Here is a 22,248-nt window from a genome sequence, read left to right as displayed (position 1 = left end):
CGCCCTGACCGGTAGCAGCTTCTAGCAGTGTCTGGTTGGGCCAGAAAGTCAAAATGCTAGCACCTGTTAGTCGCCCGCTCGCCGCTCTCTCTGCCGAAGCACCACACCAGACCAGACAGCAAAAGACTCGGCGAGACTCTGTGGCAGTGGCACTGTTCAGCCCAGTTATCGTGCCAAGACAGTCCAAAAACCCAAAACACTGTCACCGCTACACTTCACTGCACTCTTTCTACGCTGTGGAATTAGCAGAGCCGCAACGCCCATCGGCCGTAGAGCCATATCCGGCCGTTGCCCGTATAATTGCCTCTCGTCACCAGCTCATCTTCATTGGTGTTTCCATTGCCTTGGCAAATGCCCGCCTGCCATTTCCACAGTAACTGGTAGCTTCTAGACGGCTCTAGACTCAACCACTGCGTCAAATAGCCACCACCACGACAGATCAACTCCCGTCCTGGCGTAGGAACGGAGTACGGAGTACTACAGGTTCCCTCTCTACAGAGAACGTCGACTGCGCCACAGTCACCATTCCGCACGTTCTGTGTGTGGCTGAGGGCGTCATCGGTGTAGGGATTATCAAGCTACGTGATGTCAAAGTCCCATCTGCCGCTTCCATTGGCCTTCCATCGGTTGTTCATGATGCACATTGCATATCCCAGCTGCCGAAGGACAGTGGGACAAGTACCACGTAAAAAAAAGAAAGAAAACCAATTACAGAGACTGGGGCAAAATCGACATTGCATGCATTCTCACTTTCCCATTCACCATGTTCCTTGAAAGAAATTTCTCGCCCATCATGTGATTGATGACTGTTGATTGCCCTTCACCGGCTTGCGCGGATCCCAATAATATGGGCAAATTCCCAAGACAGAGCTGTGGAAGTATCGGTGTTAGCCCTCCTCCTGTCGGGGCCGCAACGGTCCTTCAGCCCCGAGAGACTAGCAGTGGTGAAGATTTTATGGCGCATCGCCTCTATCGGGGCGTGCCTCCGGCAACGGCTCAAGTTCAGATTCATTGAGCCGTTCCTCGATAGTTCAGGCAGACTTTCTCTCGGGCTTACAACATCATTCAGAGTCTGTTGCTTCATGGTTGCCTGCGTGGCGAGGGTCGAATTGATCACCGGGGTTAACCAACGGATGCACACTGAGCTTCCGATGTCACCGGTGCTTTGTCACAGGCTGGGATGTCGAGCGTCTTCTCTCCCTTCAAAGTAACACCAAGTTACAGGCGACCTCGAAAAACGCTATCCGAGGAAAGTGTAAACAAAGTTCAAGCGAAACAGATTACACCATGACTTGTCAGGCGGAGGACCACAAAGGACAACCCAGAACGCAAGTAAGCGATTTTGAGAATCGAGAACGGAGCACCTGAAGCTGTGTCGCGGGTCAGTTACACGCACTCCCTTCTGTACCTCTTTTTTTCCCTCCCGCAGACTGAACGGAACGGAACTGAACTGCCCAAACGGTTCTCATGAATCTGGACGATCTTGGCACATGCGAAGCCAAAAAATGCTGTGCTTGTTGGTTAAACCGACACAGACAAAACGGATGCTCTCCACCTTCAACCTCGGCGGTCAGATGCCAGACACCATCAGAGACAGACAAGATTGTCAGGAGCTTCCAACTGCCACGAGTTGTATCAGCCCCAAAACATTCCCTCCAACCCACCTTATTCTTAGTGTGGTGTCTCGCGCTGCTTTCTCAGATGGGTGTCGTCCCCGGTTGCGATGGAATTCGTCTTGTATTAGAGAGTCGTTAGGCTGAGCGAGTGACCTCGTTGGGCAGCCTGAGCTCATTCGGCACACACACCAAGCGGCTCCGCGCTCAGTTGAGCCGGAGCTAGCAAAAGGGAGAGACAAGGGCCCGTCGCGTGGCATTTCACAGCTAAGGAGAAATAGCGCGGGCGGCTCCCAAGCGAAGTGCGGAATGTTTGCTAAAACAAGAAGAGCTCGTACGGGCCAAGTGAACAAATTCGGACTGATAGCCAGAGCGGAAGCCATCTAAGATATAGAAACATTCTGGGTTCGGTTAAATTGGCACGAGGCGAGAAGCAAGAAGCCATTCTGTCGTAAATCACCTTTGACAATCATACAGCCGCACACTGGACTGTGAAGAGGTAATCATCTTGGTCGCCGAGCTGCACGGTCAGTTCCCGAAACAACCATCAACAGTATCAAGGGGCAATCCACACCCATGATTTGGAAGCCCTTGTTTTCCAGAACGATGAAGCCCTGACTACAAGGCACCAAGGGGGAACGAATTCCGCATGAGTTTCCACATTGATTCCATGTCGGCAGGCGCCAGTCCAGTCCAAGCGGTGATGCTAGCTGGTGGGACGCATTCTAGAAGTAATGGACCACGATCAACTGGAGGTTAGATGGATGACTTTTATGGGCCTATTGCCCCTGCCCCAGTCATAAGCCAAAGTTAGTCAAGGGGCCATCCGTCAGATCAGAGGGAATGGGCATGGTGATGGTTGTCAAGCAGCGGCTTCACAAAGCACTAGTATCGTGTGCCAACCCAAATCCTCTGTGTGAGAAACAAGTCTGGTGTTTGTAGCCATGCGGTTTCATTTGCGGTTACTAGCTTGCAGGTCGGAGTGGTTGGCCGACCAAACAGCGCTTGCTGGGATCTCGGTACGAGGAAACCAGCGCCTTAGGTCAGCCTCGGTAATCGCCGCTACTTCAAATGTTGCCTTTGGCCAAGGGCTAAAAGCGTTGCCTCCAACGGACCAGACGCAGGGCTGTCTCTAGCCATTGGGTGTGCTGCGCATTAACTGATGCTTCGGCTTCTGTTCGCCCTTGATTTGTGAGAGGCAAGTTGTGGAAAGTCTTGCCATCGCTCACAGGCAGTTCTAGCGACAAGATGCATTCTCCAGCCTTTTCGCCTTTCGCGCAGTACAATGCCAGCAACCACAACAGCTTCAAGTTGAAGAACGGGTGGGTAGATATTTGGCCCCATGCTGTCGCATAGCACACATGTACTGCATGCACACGCAACATCCTCAGTGTCTCAGCTCAGCTTTTTGGGTGGCCATGCATCAACGGAGTCTGTGGGACGAGTTGCAGAAATTCTCTGGACAACCAGCACCAGGCGTCAAAGGCGGCCCACCAAGTAGACACTTGGGCTGGTCACTGGTGAAGGGAGCACTGAAGGTACCTGTTGACGTCCATTTGACAGTTAGATCAGGTACATCTGGGAGTACTTACAGGGGCCTCCTGTCCCTGCAGAACCAAGGCACTGGTAAAGAGTTTGATTGACTGAAAGCTCTGATTGGGGAGGGACGGTGTTCACTCCGCCAGTCTCTGTTCAACGATGCTAGTTGCAGCAGCCCAACCAAGTGGAGTTCAATGTTGGTGTAGAGGCCTGAAATTGGCTCACCGCTGTGAAGGTGCTGCGAGCACTGCGTACCTGCTGCAAAATTGAATCCCTTCTTCTCAGGCGTCAGCACAAATTTTACAGCTCGCCCAGGATGTATGTATGTACTGCAATGAATGAGAGGCGATAGTGTCAAGTACAGGCCACGGAGTAAGCGGCCTGTGGACGTCTGCGACTGGCCAACATCACCAAGCATCACCACCATCCTGCAGGGTTGGGTTCACACAGATACGTCCTGCAAATTGACAAGTCGACCGCCACAGTCCTCGCAGATCACAGCCACAGCCGGTGGCTTTTGCGTATGAGTGAGCGTTGGCTTGGTTGGTCAAAAGTTCTTTGATTGCCAAGCATTGAAAACAGAGCCGAAATAAGATTTCGTGACGCGCGCCGCCCACGCCGAGAAGACAAAAATTTCTTGGCTTCGTACTCCGTACTCCGTATTGCAGACGGAAGTTGCCCTTTGTCTCTGTGATACAAACTTCAAGTTGATTAGCAATGCAGCTATGCTTCGTCTCTCGGTCCAAAACGGATGTGATGCAAGCTCAATACTATCCCGTCCGGTGCATCTGTCAACACATCGTCGGCTATCCCGAGCCCCAAACTTACACCAGCGCCTGCGTCAACTTTAGTACAACACAGCCCAAGGAGAGCTGTTCTTTATGCATCACGCCACGCCAAGCTGACTGAGCAATCTACCTCAACCAGAGTTCTTACGAAATTGGCAGATGGTGTGTGCCATGCCACGTTTTTTCCCCATCATTTTGGCACAACATTGCCTGGTGCCTCTTCGGGTAATGATGTATTATTGGCAACATGGATTCGTCCAAACAAAGGATCCTTACGCTTCCACAAGCTCGAGACAGCCATGCCGCTGCAACGCTTTGCATTAGTATATTGATTAATCGTCTGATGAATGAGCGGTTGTTGGCCGAGAACTCTGTTTAGCGGCCGGGCCTTCGTAAGCCTTTTCGTCGCAGGTGAAACTCAATCGTGATAATGCAAAACCCATGGCCCGTGATATATCCAGGGTTGACGTTGCATAAGGCTCACCAATCGCATCTACACTTGGCACCTGGCCAGTCAGCCCATATCTACATGGTGATCTTCGCACGAATCTTGGTAATAATAAAAGTCAAACCTTGTAGGTCGAAATTCGGCACCTGCCCCTGGGTCGTTTCAACAGTCCGGAGAGCCAGCGGGGCATGGTTGTCGGATCTCCCATACAGCGATCGGATACTGCAATAAATGCATGTTGATATCATGGCCCGAGTTCCTGATCCGGTTCCATCACGAATTGAATGTTTTGTGTTGGCTGACTCTGATGACTTTGATGACTCTGTTTGGCGCGTCCACGTCCACTTCCACTTCCACTTCCATTTCCACGCCCTTCATTGCCAAGACAAAAAGGGCAATGCAAAGCATCCTGTTCCACTCTTGCTGTTACCATCGGTGAAGGCGAAGGTTTGATCTGGGGGCGTGTTTCTCGTTGGAGTATATTTGTCTGCTCCCCAAACTGGGAGAGGTCGATCACGCCGAAGACTCTCAAACGATGTATCCCGAGATGAGATCTTTGTTCGCCCTGCCAAGCCAAACGTAACCTAAAGGAGTTGTTCCGCATCTCGAATACAACGACGACCAAAGGGCGAAAGTTTCCGACGGAAAATGGCAAGTGGGCTCTCTGTCAAAGCAACAGTGACTAGAAGGGCATGGGCATCGTTGGTGACAGAGCCACGTTGTATTGCCACCCGCTAACTACGATCGGACAAGGGAAGGTGCCAACCAGCCTTGTGGTGCTCCATGTGCTGTGCTGCTCCCTCCAAAATGCGCGGCTTGCAGACCAGACACCGCGGGAGAGGCAGGCAGGGTCAACCGTTAGGCAAGTACGGAGTACGGAATACGGCCGCTGTGTTGGCGGGCAAGAACGGCACCCTTACGCCAGTAGTCTTCCGCAGCTGCGCCTGCCTCAGATGCTGGGCATGCCCCAATTCGAGGCAAGTGCAAGCCTTACCAACGGAGCTGTCGCCGTTGCCGCTATTGTCATATCCACTGCCGAGTGCCACTTGGCCGTCCACCGGCTCTTCCATCTGATGTGCCGCACCAAAAGCAGACTCTACCAAAAGACATGGACCATTGAGACCAAAACACTGAACACCAAGACGACCACTTTGACAGAATATTTTAGTGCCATGGGAACGCTGCACTTGCGTATTCGGGCTCTTCGGGCACCTCCTTACGGGCATCGGCACCCTCCATTTCCAAGTTGGATTTTCTGGCACCTGTATTCGTAATATTTGCCTCCATCGCCAATCTCCAGAATTTCAGGTCCAGCAACCTCATCTGACACTAAAGCCATTCAACCGATTATCACACCACAATTCTCATCCAAACAACCAAATCTGGCATGTAAGCAATCTAGATTCTGGGTTAAAGACCAAACAATGCTTGGCGATCAAGATCCAAATTGTGTCATCTCACGACGCAGGCACTACGATGCCCTTCCTGCATTAGCGCTCGGCGAATTTCTTAGTGCGCAAACCAGAAATCGAGCATGATGCGTGAATGCACGATGCAGCTGAAAGATGCAGATTTGCCTTTTCCCTCGCATTTCTCATCGAGATGGAGGGGTGTGTATGATTGGATTCCTTTCTTTTTTCGTCCATGTTCCTTTTTTCGCCTCCCCGGCTTCGCTGAACGGAGGTTGATATTATGGAGACGGAGATTTTTGTTTTTGGCACAAACTTTCGTGTCCGTATTCTGTTTTGGGGCGCCACAGTCGACTACGACTTGCCGCGTGGTTGAGCCGTTCAAGGCTACCAGACCTAAAGCCCATCAAGTTGGCCTAGGAAGCTTTACTAAGCTACCAGACGGGATTGCGAGTTGAACTCACTTTTTTGCTTCACGTCACATGCTTCATTACTTTCGGGACATCTGCGACCGACCAGGTCGCCGATTTCGAAATATTCATCACCTGATGACCTTGGCAAATGTCAAAGTGGTTTGATGATGTTGTAAGAATTGTTTGAGAATTTTTAAATTTTATCAATTTTTTTGTTTCCTTGTTTCATCTACCTTTACCCGTCAGCAAGGGAATCATCCCATGATCTCTGGATTCTCATCTTTGACAGCCTCCACCAGTTCTTCCATCCCGCCAACGGTGGTTGGTCCGGCCATGCCCTCTGGGGGAAGCGCCCATTTTGGCAGAGGACTCTTGTAGGACCAAGCTCCACCAGCATCCTCATACCTTAAGCTGTGAAGCCATAAGGAGAGTTCATGCATTCCTGGGTCAGAGTATAACGGTGTGGCGCATATCTCACATACTTCGCCCGTCATCTTTTCTGCTCGCTTCTTCTCGTACTTGTCCACCATTTCGTCGTAGTAGACTACAGCTTGTGCCACTTCCTCCTTACCCATGCGCGACAGTCTGCTGATGACATCCTCGTCTGTGTTGACTGTGCCATCAGCATCGTCGCGGCCCAGGTTGAACCCCCATACTCTTTGGTTTGCGTAAATGGGGTCATTCTGGATGGGATGGCCCAGGTACTGCAAGTGCACTCTAATCTGATGTGTTCTGCCTGTAACGGGAAGACATCTAACAATCGAGTACCCTCGCTTATTTATCCAAGGCTTGCCATTGGACTCGTCACCCGCCTCTGTCGGTAATCTGGATAGTTCCTCATTTGTAGGTTCGGGCGCCTCTGGTTGACCGTTTGTCGCTGCACTGTCCCTCGGAGGGTAGTATGCCAGTCTCTTGAACACCGTCCGCGCTGTCTTGCCTTCGGCCCGTACACGGTTGAGACCAAGCTTCGGCGATATTGATAAAATGGGTTGGTCGCAAACGACCTCGCCCTCAGGGAACTCGCCTACAACCCGGGCCATGTACTCCTTCCTCACTGTCCGCGACTTGATCTGATTGCCCAATGCTTCCGCCGCCTTGACGCTCTTGGCGACAAACATGATTCCACTAGTCAGACGATCCAGTCTGTTGCACGGATACGGCATGAATTGTTGTCCGCGCTCGGCCTTCATGATTTCCAATACTGAATTGAACTTGTATCGACCGGCAGGGTGCACGGGCACCCCAGAAGGCTTGTTGATGACAATCATGTCGTCGTCTTCGTGGATAATTCCAACAGGGTCTGATGTTACCGGAGGTTCGTGTCGATGCAGCGTATGAGAGATTAAGTCTCCATTTCGAAGCACATAATCAGGACCGACTTTGATTCCATTGACAAAGATGTCGCCTGTTTCCATCGACTTTCTGTAGTATTCGACAGGTCGGTCTCGGAACTCGGATTCGAAAATCTCGATCAACGATCTTCCCCGCCATCTTTCCTTGCAGTAGGTATTGTAGGTCCAGTGATATGGGCGTACTCGTCGCAAGTCATCCTCGAAATAGTATGGGGGCGGCCAGATGGACGCGACAGGATTTATTAATGCGTCATCAGAGGCCCCTGCAGCCTTTACGGCAATGCCCCTCGCTTTAGCAGCAGCTCGTCGGGACTGCTCCTTTTCTTGTTCAATTTCAGCTGCCGTAGGGGTTTTTGGTGTTGTGGTTTCTGGGCTTGGCGCAATCGGAGCGTCGTTGGGCATCGCGGCCATGACAGCGACTTGCTTTAGCAGGCGTCCAAATGCTCTTGAGCCGGCTCTGACCAGCATCAGCGGGTCAATGCTGCAGTGGTGATGCCGACAGTCCCAGCAGCAACGTAAATGAGAAGATCGGTGTTCAACTCTGTTGATAAGATCTGCCAGTTCGCATTACAGCCTTTGCAGGAGTGCCACCAGGACCCCTGCTGGTGAGACTCTCGACACCATGGAGGGGAACACAGAAAAAAAGCGGTCAAAATTGGCAGAATTACAGCTTGTAGTTGAAGGTGCTACGGCCCTCAAGCCTCGAGAAACAACAAAACAAGACGTATTCTACAGTAATGATATTTCAAGGTTATGAACATCCTATTACTTGGTTCAACCGTTCGTTCTTCATGTTTCATGTCTCTTTCCATATTCCTGAATCCGATCGGATTCGTTGACACTAGCGGATATGCGCGTGACTAGGCATCCAGTTAAGCCAGGCAGCTGAATAAATTCGACGTGACCAGGTATTGTGTCACCTTTCCACGCGGCCTCCAATCTGATTTGGAGAATCATGGGTCCGTCATTTAAGCCTTGACGTTATGCAGAGTCGGGTATATAGAGTGCCTATCTCACAACAAACTGTGTATCTACCTCATGGCTACCGACACGACCACGCAAAACATCCCTCTCACAAACATGGCAGATTCCCCGGCATACAGCAGAATCAAAGGCGCGGAAGAACACATTCTCCAACTCCCAGACGGCCGCCAACTAGCATATGCACACAATGGACCATCCGATTCGCGCACAATTGTCATCTTCTTCAGCGGTGTGATGAGCGTTGGGACTGCGTACGACGTCCCAGAGCCATGTCGCAAGCTTGGAGTTCACTGGATTGCGCCTACGCTGGCCGGCAATGGTAATACGAGCAGCCGGGATACCAGTATACCATATAATGTAACCCTCGCGCGAGATATATGCGCGCTGCTGTCGCATTTCTATCCTACCGGAGAGTACGACCAGATTTACGTGGCAGGGGGTTCTTACGGCACGGTTCACGCCCAAATGCTTTACGGCGCTCCGTATGACTTGTTCCCACCAGGGCGCAAAATCGCAGGATGCGTTCTGCTGGCCGGCTTCTCCCCATTCAAGTACCACAGGGATCACGCCAAGTCTCTAAGCTGGGCGAACTGGTTCTCCGTAGGTCCTCCATCGCAGTTGGTTCCGTTCCGTCTCCTCCAACGGGCATTCAGCTCAGCCATTGGTTCGAAGATGAAGACTGAAGACGGTGCGAAGACGTTCCTCCGAAATACACTCTTTGACATGATGGATGCGGACGAGAAGAAGGTGTGTGCAGAGTGGCTTAAACGTAAAGAGGTGACGGAAGATGAATTCATTACCCGGATGGCTCGTGGATGTGTGACCTGCTGCAAGAACTGGGACGGGTTTTTGGAGGTCTCGGATGTAATTCATTCAGACTGGGGATTTGAGCCGTCGACCTTGGATGAAGAGCATTCGAAACCCATGCTGGTGGTTAGTTCTGACAAGGACCAGATTGGGGGCGCAACCAATAGCTGGTTGGTCGCCAATTACAAGCGCGCTTGGGCAAAGACTATTCCGGGGGGTCACATTTCGTCGCTGTACTATATGGACGATATATTTGGCGATATAATAACATGTGAGTGGCTTACCTGTGATGTTGGTAATGAGGTTGATGTACCTGACTGTTTATTTCAGATGGCGAATAGGGTAGCTGCGGATAGGAAAGTTCTTGGCTCGGGGGACGCATTTGGTGAGAAAGTATAGCGAGTTATGTATTTTGCTATACTGTACTATCTGTATTTGCGTCCCTGTCTTTATTTGGCATTGATAGAAAGATGGGCATGCCTTTATTCATTCAGACTGTAGCTTATGCATGCATAACCAATGACACAATTCATACATGCCATATCCACCCATTTGGACTAGCAACCATACCTTTCCGCGATGACTGTCGTACTTGCGTTCCAATTTAGACTTGCTCTCCTCTGCATGCCCTTGTACTTACATATGTATTTGACCCTTCAAGCTAATGGTGCTCCTGCAAAGCGGCGCCCAGTTTTATTCTCAACTAGGCACTCTTACAGAGCTCCTTGAGCACCACTGCCAAGCATGCCAGCGACGGCAGGTGCAACCAATGACGTCCTTCCCCAGACTGACACAACAAACCTCGGCTCAACATTCAACCACCCGTGAGCTTGAGCTTTCAACGTGTCGATTGACCTCCGTCAAACGCAATTCACAACATCCTTTTCATTCTACCCGAGTCTTCTCTCCCGTCGTATATTTTAGCGGCCTTCACCCCGCCCAATTCCAGCAAAGCGAAAAGTACTTCAAGATATCCCTCATGCCACCCATTCCAACCTGATCGCTTGCAGCCATCGCAGCCACACTCAGTGCCGCCGCCATCGTGAGCAACAACAACCCCCTCCCTGAACAATTGCTCTTGTATACACACGCAATCAAGGAGCTCACCCCGGACGAGACGACGGGTGAAAACTCAGTTACTGCAGGCCTAGCTACGCCCGCTGGTTATTACCCGGAAAACCTCTCACATCCTGCCTCCTACTCTAACCAGTAGATTTGACGGGAACCTGCCACGGCGTTGTCTTAGTTCACGGAGCTTCCTCCGTTCCGCATCCGCAACATCATCTTTCCCCGGAATCGCCGGTCTCAGCTACCCGTCTTCTTTACCAGATCTCTGGAATTGGCTTGGTGTGTGGGCTTCTTTGGCTGTCACGGCTTGCAGACATGGCTCCCTTGGCGGATAAGAAGGCGCGCAGGAGGGAAGACTATCCTTACATTTTGGATTACCGCACACGATGGTAGGATTTTGCTTTTTTCTTTGTCTCCCCTTGTTCATTCCTGGCTGCATTCGAGATGTACCTGGGAACCTTTTGCGCAATCCCTGTCATGGGATATACACGGCGATGGCGCGTTTCACTGAGTTTACACCCCCCCTATCCAGTTGATTCCTCAAAGATATCCTCATTCTGGATGAGGGATTCTGCAGCCTTGTCTTATACTTGCATTTGTATACGCGCCAAATGTGGCTTACACAAGCCTTACCGTCCCGGGCTCAGATCTGCAGCATCGTACGAGCTACAAGACATCATGAGAAGCTAATTATTATATGTACAGGAACGATAATGACATGTACGACCACATGAACAACTCGGTATACAACTTCCTGTAAGTTCAGCCCAACGCACCCCGGATGCAAGCAGAAGCTGACAGCCCAAGGTTCGATTCCGCCGCCAACGCATACCTCATGGAATACTGCGGCATACATCCGCCAAACTCGCCGTACCATCCTCTCGTCGCGCACACCAGCACCAACTTTTACTCGTCGATTGCGTACCCTGCCGTGGCGGAGGTGGGCGTGCGGGTGGCTAAGCTGGGCAACTCGAGCGTTACGTTTGAATTGGCCGTGTTTGAGAAGGGTGTTGAAGGGGTGAAGGCCGTGTGTGATTTTGTGCATGTATTTGTTGAGAGGGCGACGGGGAGGCCGTCTAAGAGTGGGATGGCTCCTGAGCTTCGGAGGGGGTTGGAGAAGCTGTATAATGCTGATGGGCTATTGTCCAAGAGTAAGTTGTGATACGCTGGCTTGCTGCCAGGATGTATGCATATTTCGCTACCAAATGTACCTCATGTACATGCATATCAAGTTACCCCCTGATGTTGAAGTCTGGAAACTCATGTGGTGAAGTGCCGAAGTATATGCCAGGAATGTTGTGATATAATTATGAGATGAGAACCAGACAGCTGCAAGGTCTTGCTAAGGGTTACTGAACCACTTGCAGCAACGTCTCTTCACCAAGGACGCCATATTGCGCGGTGCCACAATAATTTGATCCTTGAGAAGGTCAAAACGAGCCATTAGCTTAACTAGAACATTGTTGGTAAATCGTTATTGTGCTCTCACCGTTTGAAGCCGGGAGCGGCGCTACTAAGATGCCAGAGTTTGAAGTTGAACATGATGAACTTGACAATGAAGAGCAAGTCGTTTCTAACATGTATCTTCTTGACATGACGCCTGCAACATCCATGCTGTGTGGTTTGAAGTCTCCGTTTAGCAGGAAACAGACTACACTCCTACCACAGGTTACCAAGATCCTCAATCTGCTGGGTCAGGCCAATCCACATGAAAGATTCAATTGTTACTGGGCATTATTTCGAAACGTAGAGCCAGATGCAGTCTTTCATATCTAGTGAACTCTGGCCATCAACTAGTATTCACACTATTGTTGGTACTCTATTGGAGTCCATCTACTCTGTAAACTTGGTGGAACTTGCAAGTATGGCCTTCGAACCCAACTTAGCCTCTCAGATATTAAATTCTGTGGTTATGATGTTTACCAACGTGCATTAATTCCCGTTGTCAACAAACCATACGATTTGTATCCATCGTTAGCTGCTTCTAATGCCAACGAACTCCTGTTGTGGCTAAGGATATATGTACATCTCGTTCTATTTCACCCATACCAAACCGTGAAAAACCCAGCATCACGATACATACATCACACTCAACCACCAACGACGCACATGATTAAACGCAATTCACATATAAGAAACCCTTACAATATTCCTGCCGAATCAGCATTTTAGAAAGAAGCGATAACACACAAAGTTGTTACCATCCGTTCAGCCTCCACGTGATATATCATCTGCTTACTTCACCACCAAACACCAAATGACTCACTCCTCCAAACACAACATCACGATCACAACCATGAAGACACTCCTCCTCCTAGGCGGCATGACGCCCGACGTAACCATCCTATACTACAACATCATCAACGCCGCCGCCCGCGCCCGCCACGGCCACCGCACCAACTTCCCTCTGCACATACACAGCGCAAACCTCGAACTCATGATCCAGCACGCCAGCGCAGGGAAATGGACCGACTTCTCAGCCGTGTACGCCGACTCCGTGACTGCGCTCACGAGGCCAAAGAGAATAGTTGACGGGGTGGTTATATGCTCCATCCTGGCACACAAAGTCTCTCGACAGTTGGCGAGTGTCCTTGAAGGTACGGGCGTGACTGTACTGCATATAGCGGATATGCTTGCTGGGCATATACGTACGCGGTATCCGCAGACCAAGAAACTAGGTCTGTTGGGTCCCAAGATTACGATGCTGGATGGTGATGATCCGGACTTTTTTGTGGGACGGCTGCGTCGGCATGGGTTTGAGGTCGTTGTTCCGGAGAGGGAGGAAGATATTGAAAGGGTTAATAGGGGGATGATTGAAGAGGTTGCCAAGGGGAGAGAGGCGGTGACGGAGGCCACGAGGGGGATGTTTGTAAGTCAGGCGAATGGTCTTGTTGAAAGGGGGGCAGAGGCACTTGTTTTGGGGAGTACGGATTTGGGATTCGTGCTGGGGGAGGATGATGTTGATGGGATTCCGGTGATTGAGCCGGCGGGTGTGCATGCGAGTGCTGCGGCGGAGTGGGCAATGGTAGATGATTGAGTTGAGATTGGAAGTTAGATCGGTTTGTTCGATCACTATTTGTTTGTTGTTTATGTCGGTTAATTTATCTGAACTTGGCTAGTATACACGGCTTCAATACTTGAGTTGTTTTGTTGCGTATACCACCAAACTGAGTTTAGCTACCAGTGTTATGTCTTATATACTAGGAGGTTACTGTAACGTAACTCGATGTAGGATCTTTCAACTTGAGTCGTTCGCTTTTCTGTAGCACAATGTCATCACGTACCTCTTCATTCTCAGTTAGCAACGACCAAGTATAGTTGCATCACCATTAACCTGGTTCACTATCAACGGAATACAGGCAGCAAACAGAACTGCAAACATGAAGAAAAGGCAACAACATACCCGTGAAACTCATTAAATTCTCTTCTTATAACCTCTACTAACTATCTACTTACACATAAGCGCACCCCCTTCCACAACATTGCCTTGCTATTCACAGACAGCGGACGCCATAACCATCCACCCAGGCAGTCAACGGTTATGTATATGCAATTCATCGACTTTGAAGATACTAACTGCATATTGCACTTGCAGCAGTTTCACTCTAGTCAGCAGGCTTCCGAAGTATCTCTGATACATACAACTCTCTTAAACCACGCAAGCTTCTTCCTTATCCGTACAACACCATCCACACATACAAGAACCATCCATACCCATCGGCACATTATCCCTGCAACTCATACCTCTTCTCCTCCCCCCCTTCCCCCCCACTGCCAAACATCCTCTCCAAAAACTCCAAATCGCCCAACGCCTCCTCAGGACTCTGCATGCCATCCGCCCTCCCCCCCAAAATCCCCTTAGCCCAAGCATCAACCTCCTCCCTCACACCACTCGTCCTCTCAAACCTCTTCTCAATCTTATCTCCCCCCTTCACAACCGTAACCACATCCCCATCCAACTTCACACTGCCCCCCTCACACGCAGCCTCCCACTCAAAGCAGCTCATCAACGACCCCGCAGAGTGGTAATACGTCCCCGTGGCACCCGACTCAGTCTTCACAATCGCCGTAACGGTATCAATAGGCGGCAGGTGCTTTTGCGTAAGGTTCGTAAACGCCCTCACCGACACAGCCCTGTTCCCTTCCCCCCGGAGGAACATCCTCGCACCAGCGGCGTGGTGAACGCCCCCGTCGAGGAGAAACCCGCCCTGGTACTCGGGCTTGGTGCGCCAACTCGTCTTGTAGTACTTATTTTCGTCCTTCATCAGCCCCATGACCTTGACGGAGAAGTGGGTGATGCGACCTAGCGAGCGGGCCTGCTCTGCCGCATACAGGAACCGCGGCATGAAGCGGAAGTTTTCGGCGATGGCGAAAATAGGCTTCGGGGACGTGAGGTTTTTGTAGAATGTGATGAGGGATTGGGCGGTGGCGATGTCCTTGGCGATGGGTTTTTCAGCGAGGACGTGTTTGCCGGCGGAGAGACCGGCCTGGATGTAGGAGGGTTGAGAGACGATGGGTAAAGCAATGATGAGGGCTTGGATGTCATTGCGCTGGAGGAGGTCGGTGTAGGTTTTGGAGGGGGAGTCTTCGGAGTAGAGGTCTGGGGATGGTGCGTCTTTGATCTGCGAGGCTGTTTCCTGGGCGGACTTGAGGGAGCGTGAGTAGAGCGCTTTGAGGGTGAGGTTCTTGTTTCCGAGGACGGCGGGCTAAACTTGTGTTAGTTTGCAGGTGAGTGAGGAGATGGGAAGTTGGGGTGCATTTACCAAGTGCTCTTCTTTGACAAAGATGCCACTGCCGATGATGGCGACTCCAACGGGTTGCGTCATGATGGGGCTATCGTAAGGGTTTATCTAGCTGGATTTTGATGAATTTCGTCAATTGAGAAATTTACGGAACTTGAGAATTAGACATGAAGGTCTTAAGTGCTTCTCACAATACTCTCAAGATGAGGAGCTCAAGTGAAGTGGGGGTGGATTGGTTCAAAACTAAAATCTTGTTTAGCCTATTATCGAAAGCTGTTGAGTTGACTTGAGCTCATTGCCTGATTTGGTTGCTCCGCAAAGTCTACGGAAATATTAGTCCCCGTCCACGGCATTTGCGGTCACTCACGTCTCACGACATCCCACGGCATCGGCAAATGACTCATATGGAAATTCCATTTAACATTAAGAAATATGGTGAAAAGTATAAAGTTGGATATCTCAAGACAAGCCCGTCTTTTTGTCCCATTTTGGGATCGTATCTGCATGTCCCTTAACGCCGTGCACCCAAACGACCGTAATAATGCTGAGTTTTGCTCACTCGAAACTATTGTGTATTGTATTGCTGAAGTTGAAATGAAGGTTGATGGTGAAGTTGGTGGTTGGTAGGTAGAGAGTGGTAGTCTCGCGGTGTATGATGTGATGGTTGTGGTTGTTGTTGTTGATGCTGCTGTTGCTGTTGTTGCAATTGCTGCTGATAATTTTGTTGAATCTGAGCCGACGACTGTAATACCAGATACCCCGGTCCCAACATCGGGTGAGGAGCATACTGGTACGTCATCGATGCATCGAGCTCCCTTGGAGCAATAATAACTGGCGAAGGAGCCGCGAGTTCGTGGTACTGCCAAGACGGCACCTGCTGCGGCATATACCAGGCTGGATGTGTCGGTGATGGTTGAGAGTATTCTTTGTGCGGGTATAGTGAGTGCTGGTAAACGGCCCCGGGTGCCATGACTGGAGACGGGCCATTCGTCACTGTCGAAGCCATTGTTGATACGCTGCTTGCCATCCAGGGTTGATGTGTCGTCCATATTCCCTTCTTCCTTCGCATACCGATAATAAGTAGCATCACGAGTTGTGAGAACCGAATCCATGTGTTGCCGAGGGCGTCTATTAGATCCCACCATGCGGGACTGGATCCAGCTGGGAGAATCCATTGTGCGTAGAGGATGAGGAAGAACGTCCATCGAATGAAATCTAGCACAGTAATGGTGAGATAGAGGATTGCCGCCTAGTAATATCGCGTTAGATTGATGAAAACATTCGCATACGAGTCGCATGTCAAGTACTTACATGTCGTGTGAGCACACCAGCCTTGTGCTTGTGCATCACAAAAGAGGCATATCCAATCTGAAATATGGAAATGATCCACGACGGGATATAAAACGCCGCCCCGAGTTTGCCCACAACCTTCAGGGACTGTGCGAGTTGAGCGTAGCTTGAGTTGCTTTCGGAGCCGTTCCAATATGCGACCCATGATGCTGTCGGATGGCCAAAGTATGCGAGGGCAAGCGAGAAGAGAACCACCGCGGTACCGTAGGCGGTGTACCGTAGCCTGGTTTGGTACTTTGATGATTGTCGATCCAACGAATACATTAGGCCATTGCCCAGCTCGACAAGAATGATGACAAATAAAATGTCGACAAGGTGCTCGAACAAATTTCCAGTGAAACTGAGATATCGCTCGGATCTTATTACGCTGCTGATTTGGTCGTGAGTGTGACTTGTTGTATCATAATATCCCGCATCATTTTGCCAGGAGTTGAGGATGGCATTCAGAGAATCAGCCGCAATGATACAGCTGAGGGAACTGTGTGATGTTAGCAGTGTTCTTTACTTACAAATGGGGGCGGCACTGGTGGCCGCTTTTATGTTTCCTGGCTGCGTTCCAACTACCAGACGAGCATATTTCAGGTGGCAGAGCCTCATGTCCCCAGCTTGATATGCAAAGTGTTCTCGAAGTGGCATGCAGAATTTATGATCAAACTTACACTATCAATAACGGGTAGCAGCCCTTTAACCAAACAAAAGCTCGGCGAGCTGGATCACCTCGACGTCTTGCCAAGGTGACTGTGAGGATGCCGACCAAGATGATTGGTATTACAGCGAAGCCCGTAACTGATGCATGGACTATAGTCCATAGTTGGACATCTTTCATGACGACGGCTTCAATATTGATTATCGATCATTTAAAACAAAGATGCCGGTTTAATCGAAGCCAGGTGACGGATACATGACAGGCTTAGACCGGCAGCTGTATGTATTTGTGTATGTGAGGGGAGGATTATCTTCGACGCTGCAGACAAGGAAGCTACGCGGTGGGTAAAGTAAGAATATGAGGAGTAATTAAGAATACAAAGATTAAAAGGGAAGCAAGAAACACGGACAAAAAAGCAAGGGAGTAAAAACTAAAAAGACCTGTCGCCTTGTAGGGCCGGGACAGGGAGGAGAGGTAGAAAAGAATGTGCTGGTATGGGCTGGCGTGAAGAGAATGAGAAACGTGGGTTGGCCATTGCCAAAAAGGAAAAGGGAAGAGGCAAGAAAAGGGAACTCTGGAGCAAGCCGAAACCTTGGGAGTAAGTTTTTTAGTGGACGTCGTCACTTTCTCTGGGCAGATGAGAGTGAAGTGAGACAAGTCTGGGGGGTTGGTCGAGGCTATGGTGGAGTTTATGGGACAAGTTTGTGAGCGAATGTGAGTCCCTCGTGTGTCGTTCGGGGTCGCTTGGTGTCCCTTGGTGTCCCTTGGACGGTTTTGACGGTGCAAATGTGAGCAAATGTGAGTGGCCCCAAGTGCTTGGGGAAAGGCATTCGAAAAGGTGGCGTTCGATGCGGGCAGAAATGGACTGGGATTGTCAAGATGTCGGGATGCCATTGGACGGCCGGGGTGAGCATCATTTGCGAGCGCATGCCTCAAGAGGGTCCATGTCTTAGTTACGCATTGCCCATCGAGTCTGGTGGGCAAAAAGGGTGGTCCGCAATCTAGTCCGTCTCTCAACAGAGTGAGAAGCATGTATGTACTCTGGACGTACATGGGGGAAAAAGAAAAGAGCGCAACGCAAAAAACAAAAGAGAAGCACTCACAGGCGAGCCTCGGCCTTGACAAGTTGGGTGAGGCAAATTAGGGGGACCAGCGCGTCAATTCGAAGTCATGCTTCCTGCGCAAGCTTGACGTAAGTCGTCATCAACGCAATGATGTGCATTTATCCAAGTCATACGAGCTATTGTGCCTGCTTACTGGGTTGAGTCTCTGTAACAAGCGCAAGCAGGCAGCGTTGCACTGCATCACGCCAATACCAGAGCTTGCCATTTGGGAGGAAGAGACGATCGAAGGCGTTGATTAGTCGAAATCAATTCAATGCTTCTGCAAGCCCGTCCGCAACCATTCGGGAGGAGACTCGGGAGTGACGCCCGCAAAGTCGCAAAGCTGGCTGGGTGTCGCCAGAGTCAAAAAAGGTCGTCAAAAAGGGTGGCGGTGTCGGACGGCCCTTGCAGCAAGGCAGCGAGATTTCGATGATCAATGTGGACCGTTGCCATGACCGTGGGATTGTGAATGTGATGTGTGTGATTGATGTGTGGCGAGGCGAGACCAGGCGAATGCCAGGCGAAGTGAGGTTGGGCAAGTTGGGTTCGATGTTTGAGGCTAAGATGAAGCTTACTTTCTTTTTCGCCTTGGAATAAAGTTTTTGCCCCGACACTCAAAATCACCCAAGTCACCCCAGTGCCAGTTATCCGGTCATCCATCCAGTCTTGAATCAATTTAGGCCATCGCGCCATCCGCTCCTTCCTAATAATGCTGGAGGGCGGGGAGAAGATGCGGATATCTGATCCGAGACGGGAAATCAACATGGCCAGAAACGGACGCGCCTTCCCAAGTTTATCGGACCATGCACCACTCCGTGGCTCACAATCTGCACTCTATCCTCCCTCTTTCGTCTGCATCTGTCTGTCTACGCTCTACAGCGTCTATCACGTCTGTGTTGCGTGCGTGCTCCGTTTGCACGGAGCACCGCACTATCCATGGCGCGTTATTTGTTAGTCCTGCCCATCACCATCTGGCCAACATTGAACGTCAAAGCAAAACAATAGGGGACCGGGAGATTGGGGTCCAGGCCATTGGGGCTGACTGCCGGTCCAGGGATGAAAGAAGTGGGTCCCGAAGCGGTCATGGCGGGCCGGTTCCTACAGGTGACAGCTGGTGTGGACTGGCGACAGGCGACAGGCGACAGGCAGCAGGGATGTCGAGTTATTGAAATCGATTTGATGAAACGGCATGGGGATTGTCAATATTGCTGGGGGCTCCTTCCCTCCGCAATGCTGAAGTCACAAGACAGCCTGTCACCACCGCCCGTGCACTAATAAATTGTGCATGTTTATGCACCACGACCACGAACGACTTTATGTATGCACCACCCGCCAGACCATCTGCCGGATGCCGGACCAGGGCATACCTGCCGCCAAACACTTGGCACTTGACGCTAATAAATCATCAAATTGATTTGATATGTGTTTCTCCTGTCTCGCCACCTTCTTCCACATTATCCATCTCATCCCCATCCTGGCTTTAAATCTCCGAGAGCCCGACAAACCCAACCCCAAATCGACGACGAATGCAAGCATTAAACTCCGTACTCCATGTGATTGCCATTTGAAAGCCTCCACAGCTTGACCTTGGCCTTGGCGATCAGCACCAGATGCATCCATTTTCGCATGTTTGATCAACGCATGTCTCGAGGCGCTTCGCTTCATGCGCGGGTCGCATTTCCATGGCCCGTGATTGAGGATGATATGGTCTGGTCTGGCCATGTCAGTCCAGTTTCCAGCTTCCAGCCATACAATACACAGTGCATGCGCCCACGAAAAACATCACCACCAGCCATGAGCTGAACAATCCGCCTGAAAGCAGTGGCTGCATCGAAGCATTGAGGAATCATGCATACGTCGACGTCAGAGGCGGCGTCCATTGTCCCTCACACCGACATATTTCATGAGTACCTTTCCAGCTCAACGCTCAACCGGCTTGGTGGTCCAATTTTTCCTGCGTCCTAAACTCGCCCACATGGCCGTGGAGATGCCCAGTCCTCCAAATGGTCCTCCAAATAGGTGAGACTTGTCGTCTCAAGTGCATTCCAGTGAGTTTCGCCTGGGAACTCGCTCATCCGCACGAGCCACGCCGTCGTAAGCTGCGATGCATACATACATGTTCTTACGCTGCATGCGGAAATAATTACGTCGAGCACCCTCGCTCGCTCTGGTCTTCTATTGCTCCTAGAAGTGTTGGTCAGGACAAACTGTTGGGGCAAGGGCAAGCTGTTCAGTTTCAGCTATCATGATCCAAGACAACACAACCCACGACATGAACATCTTGAGCACGCGTGGCAATTCACAGCCGCACGTTGCGTCAAGTGACTCGCGTGGTCGAGTTGACGGAGCGCTCATGTATCCCGCCTCATCTCACCGACCTCTTGGTACGATGACACCTTGTATGCCCGTCATCTGTCATCCAGACCTCTGAACCAATTTGGACCCCAACTATTTCCAACTCTAAACTCCCAGCTAGAACCATTTCTGATAGACAAACCCGCACCCACCACGTTGCCACAAGATCCAACCAAACACTCGCCATGAATGCCACGGCCATACTCCGGCCGGGACACCCGTGAATCAAAGGGTGAGCATCCATCCCGTCACGCGGGCGCATCTTCAACTAGCCAAGGCTGCAGCAATTGTGCATATCCGATCAATATCTCGAGTCCAGTCGCTCAGGACAACCCGAAGAACCAAGCATGCAAAAAGCAAAAACGCTTCCGAGCCCGTGGTCAACCAGCGTTACATTCGCATCCCTTGACCAGCCATCACCACACCAGCTCGGATCCTTTGCGTTGACACAGCCCGTCAACCCGTCCCTCCACTTGGTCTGCGTTCCTCGCAGAAACCTTGGACTGACGCTATTCTCAACGGCATAGGTTAGACTGATATCTTGGCGTGGGGAAACCGTCCAAAGCCACAAAAGCTAAACCAATGTTTGAACTTTATCGACATTTGTGAAACGGCAGATGGACATGACGAGTACCGATGCGTGTAGTTTTGAGCCCCGATAGCCAGAGTTTATCTCGTCGTTGAACCTGGTGTATCATTCCGTGAAATAATCGTCCACCCCATCCAAGCTACCCTATACCTTTACCGAAATCAGTATCGTCACACTTCCTCCCAAGAACAAACATCCCATAACCCAAACATATTCAAAACAAACCCAACTTTTATTTCCCAACCCTGTCATCCTGTCAACGTTCCCACGAGCCCTACGCCAACTCCTCAAACCGATAAAGTTGCTCAATGCACATCCTCACCATCTCCTCCACAACCCCCTCATCAATCTCGACATCCTTCCTCCTCCAAATCTTGCCAACTTTCGCACACCCGAATCGCCGCACCGGTAAATCCTCTCTCATCCTCGACCGACGGAGCAGAGAAACGCATCTCCGCGGCGGCAGCGTCATAATCGCGTTGTATCGTAGTTTTTTGTTTATCGCAAGATCAATGTATTTGCTTTTGCCAACGATCAAGTTTGAAACACTTGAGCAAAGTCATCGCAAATAAATCGAGGAAAAGAAACGAAAACAGGGCAACTTAATCCCCAATTCCAGATAGGCCAATTCTTCCCCTCCCGCGTACAATTGGCAGCACAAGAAAAAAGCCCTTGGCAACACATGTATGGCCAGCTGGTGCTGGGATGAGACGAGGTTCTAGAGATGAGGGGCAAGGACAACGTGGCACTGCATGCAGGTAAGCCAATAGGTGTAGAGGGGAACCCTACACAATCGATTGGAGATGGCGAGGACGAGTAGGCTTGGGAGACGTGGTTGATGCCGTTTTGCTGCAAATGTGTCGAGTTTTGGGTCACTGGTGCGTTGGTGACGGTCTGACGAGAATGCGGCCTTCGCTTCGTGTTCGTGAACCTGAGTGATCGATTCATGGATTGATAATTGGATGATATGGTGGCTCTAGAATGTTGCCTTGTGCTCGGCGCCTAATTGGCTCTGTTTGAAGCAGGACTGGACTTAATGTCA

At 50.6% G+C, this 22,248-nt stretch overlaps 8 protein-coding genes across 8 annotated transcripts; 3 read left to right on the top strand and 5 right to left on the bottom strand.

The window, feature by feature from the left end:
* Positions 1–1,606: 1,606 nt before the first annotated feature.
* On the bottom strand, positions 1,607–1,996 carry VFPPC_18237 (hypothetical protein; the record flags this gene model as incomplete). Its single annotated transcript, XM_022429880.1, has 1 exon — positions 1,607–1,996. The coding sequence occupies one exon, from the start codon at positions 1,994–1,996 to the stop codon at positions 1,607–1,609; it is 390 nt and encodes a 129-aa protein (XP_022285113.1).
* A 2,374-nt stretch (positions 1,997–4,370) lies between these two features.
* VFPPC_18236 (hypothetical protein) lies at positions 4,371–4,827 on the top strand (the record flags this gene model as incomplete). Its single annotated transcript, XM_022429879.1, has 2 exons — positions 4,371–4,449; positions 4,520–4,827. 2 exons carry the CDS (start codon positions 4,371–4,373, stop codon positions 4,825–4,827), a joined length of 387 nt encoding a protein of 128 aa, XP_022285112.1.
* A 1,637-nt stretch (positions 4,828–6,464) lies between these two features.
* VFPPC_10712 (pseudouridine synthase) lies at positions 6,465–7,973 on the bottom strand (the record flags this gene model as incomplete). Its single annotated transcript, XM_018289030.1, has 1 exon — positions 6,465–7,973. The coding sequence occupies one exon, from the start codon at positions 7,971–7,973 to the stop codon at positions 6,465–6,467; it is 1,509 nt and encodes a 502-aa protein (XP_018138197.1).
* Positions 7,974–8,600: 627 nt separating this feature from the next.
* On the top strand, positions 8,601–10,566 carry VFPPC_10711 (transcriptional family alpha beta fold family protein; the record flags this gene model as incomplete). Its single annotated transcript, XM_018289029.1, has 2 exons — positions 8,601–9,624; positions 10,364–10,566. 2 exons carry the CDS (start codon positions 8,601–8,603, stop codon positions 10,564–10,566), a joined length of 1,227 nt encoding a protein of 408 aa, XP_018138196.1.
* A 2,151-nt stretch (positions 10,567–12,717) lies between these two features.
* Positions 12,718–13,458, top strand: VFPPC_10710 (Asp/Glu/Hydantoin racemase domain-containing protein; the record flags this gene model as incomplete). Its single annotated transcript, XM_018289028.1, has 1 exon — positions 12,718–13,458. The coding sequence occupies one exon, from the start codon at positions 12,718–12,720 to the stop codon at positions 13,456–13,458; it is 741 nt and encodes a 246-aa protein (XP_018138195.1).
* A 2,270-nt stretch (positions 13,459–15,728) lies between these two features.
* Positions 15,729–17,339, bottom strand: VFPPC_10708 (hypothetical protein; the record flags this gene model as incomplete). Its single annotated transcript, XM_018289026.1, has 3 exons — positions 15,729–16,412; positions 16,475–16,991; positions 17,173–17,339. The coding sequence occupies 3 exons, from the start codon at positions 17,337–17,339 to the stop codon at positions 15,729–15,731; spliced, it is 1,368 nt and encodes a 455-aa protein (XP_018138193.1).
* A 153-nt stretch (positions 17,340–17,492) lies between these two features.
* VFPPC_18235 (hypothetical protein) lies at positions 17,493–18,053 on the bottom strand (the record flags this gene model as incomplete). Its single annotated transcript, XM_022429878.1, has 1 exon — positions 17,493–18,053. One exon carries the CDS (start codon positions 18,051–18,053, stop codon positions 17,493–17,495), a length of 561 nt encoding a protein of 186 aa, XP_022285111.1.
* Positions 18,054–21,740: 3,687 nt separating this feature from the next.
* On the bottom strand, positions 21,741–22,154 carry VFPPC_18234 (hypothetical protein; the record flags this gene model as incomplete). Its single annotated transcript, XM_022429877.1, has 1 exon — positions 21,741–22,154. One exon carries the CDS (start codon positions 22,152–22,154, stop codon positions 21,741–21,743), a length of 414 nt encoding a protein of 137 aa, XP_022285110.1.
* Between the last annotated feature and the right edge of the window lie 94 nt (positions 22,155–22,248).

The sequence above is a fragment of the Pochonia chlamydosporia genome, assembly GCF_001653235.2.
Source record: "Pochonia chlamydosporia 170 chromosome Unknown PCv3seq00009, whole genome shotgun sequence".
Classification (NCBI taxonomy): domain Eukaryota; kingdom Fungi; phylum Ascomycota; class Sordariomycetes; order Hypocreales; family Clavicipitaceae; genus Pochonia; species Pochonia chlamydosporia.
The sequence above is the reverse complement of the archived record's forward strand: the minus strand, read 5'-3'. Positions and strand labels throughout refer to the sequence as shown.